General features: G+C 44.9%; 1 protein-coding gene across 1 annotated transcript; it reads right to left on the reverse strand.

Moving 5' to 3' along the window:
• Positions 1–606: 606 nt before the first annotated feature.
• On the reverse strand, positions 607–1,264 carry LOC117021476 (60S ribosomal protein L29-like). Its single transcript, XM_033104653.1, has one exon. The coding sequence runs from the start codon at positions 1,215–1,217 to the stop codon at positions 738–740; it is 480 nt and encodes a 159-aa protein (XP_032960544.1). The 5' UTR covers positions 1,218–1,264; the 3' UTR covers positions 607–737.
• Positions 1,265–7,729: the final 6,465 nt, after the last annotated feature.

Below are 7,729 nucleotides of genomic sequence, written 5' to 3' on the forward strand. Positions count from 1 at the left end.
TTACTTAACAAAGCCAATTAGATCTGTTCTTGTATATATGGAAAAAGAGAGATTTACCATGAGGAGTTGGCTCACCCGGTTATGGCAGCTCAGAAGTCCCACGACCAGTCCCCAAGAGCCTGAGTTTGGTTCACTGCGAGTGTGCAGGCCTGAGAGCCAAGGGCAGGAGAGGACACAGAAGTCTCAGCTTGAGCAGTGGAAGGAGAAAAGGGGCACGTTTCTTCTTCCTCCACCCTTTGCTCTACTCAGACCCTCCATGGACTAGATGAGGCACGCACTGAGTCAAAGCTGACCTCCTCCAGAAACACCCTCTCAGACACACCTGGGATCATGTTTAATCTGAGCGCCCAGCGGGCAGTCCCACTGACACACAAAACCAACCATTTCAGGGTTATTGACTTTGAACAACAATGCATTTATTTGTCTTTTCTGAACAAAATTTTTAACAAGGACCCAGAAATCTGAAGGTTTGGTTCTGAGGACACAGGCGACATGTGTTAGTTCTGTGAGATAAGCCTTGCAGGACTGTTTCCTCCACTGCAAAATGAATTGCCACCTTTACGTTTGTGGCAAACATTAAGTGAGAGCATGGGCATGAAAATATTCTTTTTTTTTTTTTTTTGCCAGATCCTGCCTCAGCTTTATTGGTCCAGGTAACACAGGAGGACACTAGCCCCACGCAGACAGCAGCCCAGGGTCCCCCAGTCTCTCCGTCCTCCATCGGCAGACAGAGGCCTCTACTCTGGAGCCTTCGTGGCAGCCTGGGCACCTTTGGCAGCCGGGGCCTGAGCTGGAGGCGGAGCTGCAGCTGCAGGACCAGTTGGGGCCTTGGTTTGAGCCTTGCCCTTGGCTTTTGGCCGGCGGAGCCTGAGACCCTTGGCGATGCGGGCTCGAGCATGTTTCCCAAGCTTGGGGTGGGCAATGTAGGCAAGTCGACTGAGCTTGCGGCTGCCGCCCTTTGGGATCTTGGGCTTGGCCTCCTTGGGCTTTCCGAGGGCCTTGATGGCCTCAGCCCGTGCACTCAAGGCCTTGGCGTTGTTGGCCTGCATCTTCTTCAGGCCCTTCTTGTTATGCTTCTTGGCAAAGCGCATGTTCCTCAGGAACTTGGGGTCCACCCCCTTGAGAGATTCGTATCTTTGTGATCGGGGTTTCTTGATGCCGTTTCTGTGCCATTTTCGGGACTGGTTGTGCGTGGTGTGGTTCTTGGACTTGGCCATGTCTGCACCCAAGCCCGCAACTCCCAAACTCCTGGGACCGGAAGAGAAGGAGATGAAAATATTCTTAAGCTGAAAAGCACCATCTCGCGTAAACCACTACTGCTTTTGTGACCAACTCTCGTGACCCATGGGAAGTAGGGTCTTGTGGTGTTCACCTCACAGTACATGCAGGTTTAGAGTTTCCTGCAAGAAAAACTGGTCAACAGTCAGGTCAGGTCCATAGCTGGAAAGCAGTTTTTCTATTTTCTGTAAACGTTTAATAAGTAGCTTTTATAAAAACATTCCGTAAAAATCACTTCTCGGGTGTATTTATTTTTTACTGAGACAGATTTTGACACTACCCCGTGTTCCCATGACCCTGAATGGTAGATTTCTTACTGTGAAAAGGGGCTCATTACAGATAAGCCCTGTCGGAATCCCATGAGCATGTTTGACATTAACTTTGATTGAGGAGGGGGGTGTCACAGGATCTTACAACAGGAGTTCTTGAGAGGTACAACAGCTTTAGAAATAACTCGGCCCTGCTCTGTGCTTTTACAGACCGTGCTGGGGTGAGGGCAGTTATGACTTCCCCAAGGCAGCATGACTTCCTGCTAACGGTCACTAATACTGAAGAAGGATAAGAATGAGCCCTATACTTGGCTGGCTATGTGCCCTGCAGCGCACCTTTCCTCTTCACCAGTACAGCTGTGAAATCGACACTGGTATTATTTCCATTTGCAGATAACAAAGCTGAGATGCAGAGAGATTGCGGGCACGTCTGACAGGGGCTACAGTCCTCTGACTCTAGGGCAGAAGCACGATGAACAATGATGCATTTTCATTCATTTATTCAGCAAACATGTCTCAAGTGGCAGCAACACGGTGCCAGGCCCTAGGCAGGCAGAGGATTGGGACGGATTAGGACTTGGTCCCAAGCTCCCGGAGCCTGAGAGCAGCGCTTGTAAACAAATGTCCACAGTCAGCGTGATGACGCGCGGCTGGCGGTCTGCACACATGCTGTGGGGTTTGGAGCAGAGAACAATGTCCGGGGTAGACGGGGCCATTATCGTGGAAACGGCCCTGGAGCTGGGTGGTTTTCAGGTGAAAGCCTGGAGGGAACAGCACTGCAGGTAAAGGAAATGTATGCAGAGGCAGCGGAAGCCCGGAACGGAGGTCCATGTGCCTTCCAGGACCCGTGTGTGGCTCCACAGGTGTGTGGAGGAGGGCGGGGAGCGAGAGGGAGGGGAACTGAGTCCCTGTGCGGGGAGCACGTATGCAGGCGCGAGGACTTTGTGGGGCCTTGCATTTAGATCTCCCAGTGCCACCCATTATCTTCATTTTACATCAAGGAATCAAGCACATTTTGCCTCAGAGGTGTTCAGAAAAGTGCACAGCTTCAGACAGGTGAGGAGCTTAAAGTCAGGTCCGCCTGACGCCAAAGCTTCCGATGGTCCCATCCTGCCACGAGGGAGGGACCTAGAGTGGTGCTGAGAGCCTCCAGCGCTGGGCCACCGCTGGACCTCATCTTCGGCAATGGACCCAGGGAAGCTGTTTTATTAGGCAGATGATCTAACCATAGGCACTCCAGGGGGCGCAGGAACTGACTTCTGGGCAGTGGTCCCCAGGGGGTGGGTAGGTCCCCAGGGCCTCCCTCAGCCCTCACACCTTGGGCTCCTCATATCACTCCTTGCAGGAGAAAAAGAAGAGAAACCAAACAAGAACACCGTGTGGTTTGGAAGCCCTGCCCGAATGCGAAGCTGCCAGTGTCACAGGAGATCAGGGATGGCACCACCTGTCTCCTGTCGTCCTCCAGCGCGTCCCTCCAACTCCGTCCCTGCAGTGCTGTGACTGAGCCTGTGGAGACAGGTTCTTCACAGCAGGAAGCTGCTGGCTGTGTCACATGACTATGGTTGATTTTTTTTCACCTTGTATTTGGGTAGATGAAAGTAAAACACTATGGGTATTTAAGCGTCATCAATGCACTAATACTGGCTGTGTGTACTCCCAAAGCCGGTGGTGTTTGTTTTGAAGAGACGTCATGCTTTGATGAGATAAGGTATAAGATCAAAGAGTTCCCAGGGCAAAGAGAAATGGCTGCAGCTCACAGGCTACGCTGTCTTTAAAATCCAGCGCCAGCAAACCAAAGCCTAGCCACACGTGCCTGGGCAGAAGGCGAAACCCCAGGAAGGTAGGACCAGAGGGGCCCATCCATGCCCCCAGCTGCCAGCGTGCAGTGTGCCCAGTCTCTTCCCTTTGTCTGCGGGGACACACATGCCAGCCCCAGCCCCGCTCTGTGGGCACAGCAGAAGCACGGCTCCTGTGGGCTCCCAGTTACTGAGTGTTAACATCCTGATAACACAGTGTCGGGCTCTGGGTGACAGCATAGAGCAACCAGAAAACAAATGACTATCACATACAGGCCCTGCCCTGAAGGAGCTTGTAGGTGAATATGTGCATTTAACAAAAAGCATGAGTGCCTACTGTGTGCTACGCACAGCAAGTTGATGGGGGAGTGAGACATCTTTAACTAAAATCACTCAACACAAAAAATACTTTGACATGGATCCTAGATCTGCAAAAGCTAAACTTTAAAAACTTCCAGAAGAAAACAGAGGAGAATGTCATAATGATGTTGGGGAAAGAAAAGATTTCTTCAACAAAACGCTAAAAGCACTAACCAAAAAAGGAAAAATAGTAAATAGGGCTTCATTAAAATTAAAACCTTCTGCTCTTTAAAAGACCCCATTAAGGAAATGGGGTAAGCATCCTCAATATGTACACATGACTAAAGAAAAAACAAATGTATCCAAATGGCCTCCTTATAAGGCAACATCCTGAGTTTTCCATGTTAGCAGGATGTAATTATTTCCCAGCATGGAGGAAGAGAATTTAAGTCTTTTTAAGCCCTCTGCCCCTGGCACCCGTGCATGTCCTTCCTGTCCCCCCCATCTTCCTGACATAGTACTGTCAGAACTTTGGTGAAGGATTTAGCATCTTATTATCCAACTATGTCAATGCCTTCTCTGAAGAAACCATAGGGAAACAATAACCACTTTTACTTTCCTACACAACCGTTGGTTTTCCCTAGAATCAATCCACCATTGGCTAGTTTTCCATGCACTTAAATCCAATCCCAAACTCTCCACTAAGTACTCCAGTTCCTTTCAAGACAGGTGAGACTCCCCTAGAGTCAGTCCCAGAGGCTTCTGGCCTGTCCCAGGTGACATCCGGGTGCCTCAGTACCGTCCCCACAACACCCTTCTCTCCCCTCCTTTGTGGGTCTTTTGGACTGCACATCCTCCTCTTGCTTCTTTCAGTGGAGTGCATCTCTCGAGAGCTTCCTAAGGAAGAGTATGGAAAGGAAATACCGGGTTTCCCCGAAAATAAGACCTAGTCGGACAATCAGCTCCAATGCATCTTTTGGAGCAAAAATTAATATAAGACCCTGTCTTATTTTACTATAATATATATTAATATAATACTGGATCTTATTTTAGTAATAAGACCAGGCTTTACATAATATACATAAGACAAGGTACAGTATTAATTTTTGCTCCAAAAGACGCATTAGAGCTGATTGTCCAGCTAGGTCATATTTTCGGGGAAACAAGGTACTCTGAATTCTTGATTGTCTGATACCTTTATTCTACCCTCACACTCGATTAATGACGTGTCTGGGTAAAGACTTTAAATTGGAAACAACTTATGTAATGAACTGTTTTCTTTCTCTGGAAGCTTGCAGGATTTTCTTTGTTCCAAATATTCTGAAATTTTGTATATGGTCTACTTTTATCCAGTGTTCTGGGCACTGCAGGCCCTTTTGATCTAGAAATACATCCTTTAGCTGAATAATTTTCCTGAATTATTGCATTGAGGATTTCCTCAACTCCATTCAAACATTTTTTCCCTTGAGACTTCTATGATTCAGACAGAAGACATAGACTTATCTCATAATTTCCTTATGTCTCTCTCTCTTATTTTCCATTTCTTCATCTTTTGGCTTTTTATCCCCCCGGGAGAGTTCCTTAACTTTACTGCCTAAACTTTCTACTAAGTGTTTCATTTTTGCTATCATGATTTTTTTGTTTTTTAATTTCTAAGCTCTCTCTTATTCTCAGAATGTCTTTTTCACAGTGTCCTATTCTTGTTTCAAGGTTTTGACATCTCTTATCATCTTCAAAACATGAATGGTAGTTTGTTGAAGCTTCCCTCTCCTCGCACAGACACTTTCATTTAGGTTGCTTTTTGTCTGCATCTTCCATGTTAGAGGCTTTCCTCAGGTTCATCTAGTCTTTGGAGGCTCCCAACTGAGAGCTGGACACTGCAGTGCCGAGTGGAGGCTGAGTATGTGGGAGGCCTACGTGTATGAGGTCCTCTGGCTGCTGAACCCTGATGCCAGTGTCTCCAAGTCTCTCCTCCCAGGTGGTTCAGCGGCCCCTGAGAAGACCACCAGCCTCCTGCCCAGAGCATGACAGCCTGTGGCTGGTATTCTGAGAGCTGAGTGGGAAAAGGGCTGAAGGATTCAGTGTGCATATTCACTTCATCCTGCTCTGACAGTCCCATAGTTCTGTCCAAAACAGGCCTCACAACCTCAGCAAACCTCTTGTTTATCATCCTCAGCAAATAACTTTCCCATTTTTTTCCAGTTGGGGGAAGGGCAGCCACTTGTCTGGCCAGAGTTGGGGAGATGATCTGGATAACTTCTAAACCAGACTTTCAACCAATCCTTATTTCAGCATAGAGCATTAATCCAGATAGAACACATTCTATATACATTTTTATACATTTAAGAGACTAGAAATCATAGCTCTTAGAAAGGTAGCTGGAAAATGCCAAAATACTAAGCAACACACTTCCATGTAACACTAGGTCAAAGGAGAAATCTCAAGAAATGTTAATATTCTGAACTAAATGAAAATGTACATACAACTTATGAAAATTTGTAGGATGCAGCAAAAGCAGTGCTTAGAGTGAAATGTATAGTATGGATGCATATATTAGAAAAGGAGAAAAACGTAAAATCAGTAATCTAACCTTCCTTCCACCTTAGGAAACTAGAAAAAGAAGAACAATTAAATTCAAAGTCAGCAGAAGAAAATAAATGATGAACATTAGAGCAGAAATCATTGAAACTGCAAATGGAAAATTAGAAGAGAAAATCAATAAAAGCAGAGCGGTTCTTTGAAAAGATCAATAAAATCAATACACTTTCAACCAGACTAATAAGGGGGGGTAGGGGGAAGAGGGAGAAGATAAATTGATGGTATCAGAAATGAAAGAGGGATTACCACATGGACACTAAAAGGATAATCAAGGAATACTGTGAACAACCCTACATTCACAAATTTGATGATCTAGATGAAATGCACCAATTCTTTGAGACACAATCTGCCAAAACTCACACAAGAAGTAAAAGACAATCCGAGTAGGCCTATATTATTAAATAAATTGGGGTAAGTCTACATCATGCAATATTATTTGACAATAAGAAGTAATGACATACTGCTATATGCTACAATACGGATAAACCTTTAAAACATTATGAAAAAAGCCAATCACCAAAGGTCACATATTGTATGATTCCATTTATATGAAATGTCTACAACATGCAGTGGAACTCAGATAGACAGAAAGTAGAGTAATGGTTGCCTAAGGTGGGAAGTTGAGGTGGGGATAAGAAATGGGACTGACTGCCAAAGGGAAGAGGGCTTCTTCTGGGGTGATGAAAATGTTCCAAAATTGATGGTGGTGATGTTTGTGCAACTCTGAGAATATACTAAAAACTGTTGAATAGTACACTTTAAATGGGTGAATCTTGTGGATTTATGTGAATTATATCTCGATAAATCTACCTTTAAAACAAAAAAAGGTGGTCAGAGTTTTTAAAGTAAAAGTCTCCAACATGAAAGAGAAAAGACAAAGCAAGGAAACAAACAGCAAAATGACAACAAACAGGACCTCTGAGGACACAAGGACACTTGGAGAAGTAGAGAAAAACCAGACCCTTGACATAATAAGAGAAATAATAAACACAAAGATTAAAAATATAAAATGATAACACCGATTAGAGAATAAGAATAAGCTCATAAGAGTTGAAAAGATACTGTCTGTCCTCAAAAACGTTTTAATATAAATTCTGAAAGATAAAGTCAATGATATCTTCCAGAAAGTGGAATAAAAAAGACATGGATCACAGGACATAAACATAAGAAAATCAGAGAATCAATTAAGGAGATCCAACCTAGATGAGTTAGAGAACAGAGGGAATAAAGCTCAAAGAAATAATGCAAGAAAATTTCTCAGAACTGAAGGGCACAAGTCTCTAGGTTGAAAGTACCAAGAGTGTTCAATCTTTATCAAGAAACACAATCATGAAATGCAGGACCCTGGGCATACAGACACCATCCTAAATCCTTCTAGAGAGGCAGACAGATCCATCATACAGGTCTGAGTATCAGAATGGCCTTAGACTGCACATAGTGACACCAGAAGCAGGGGAACAAAGGACTTATGCCTTCAAAGTCACTTTT

Source organism: Rhinolophus ferrumequinum, chromosome 4, assembly GCF_004115265.2.
Source record: "Rhinolophus ferrumequinum isolate MPI-CBG mRhiFer1 chromosome 4, mRhiFer1_v1.p, whole genome shotgun sequence".
In the NCBI taxonomy this organism is placed as follows: Eukaryota; Metazoa; Chordata; class Mammalia; order Chiroptera; family Rhinolophidae; genus Rhinolophus; species Rhinolophus ferrumequinum.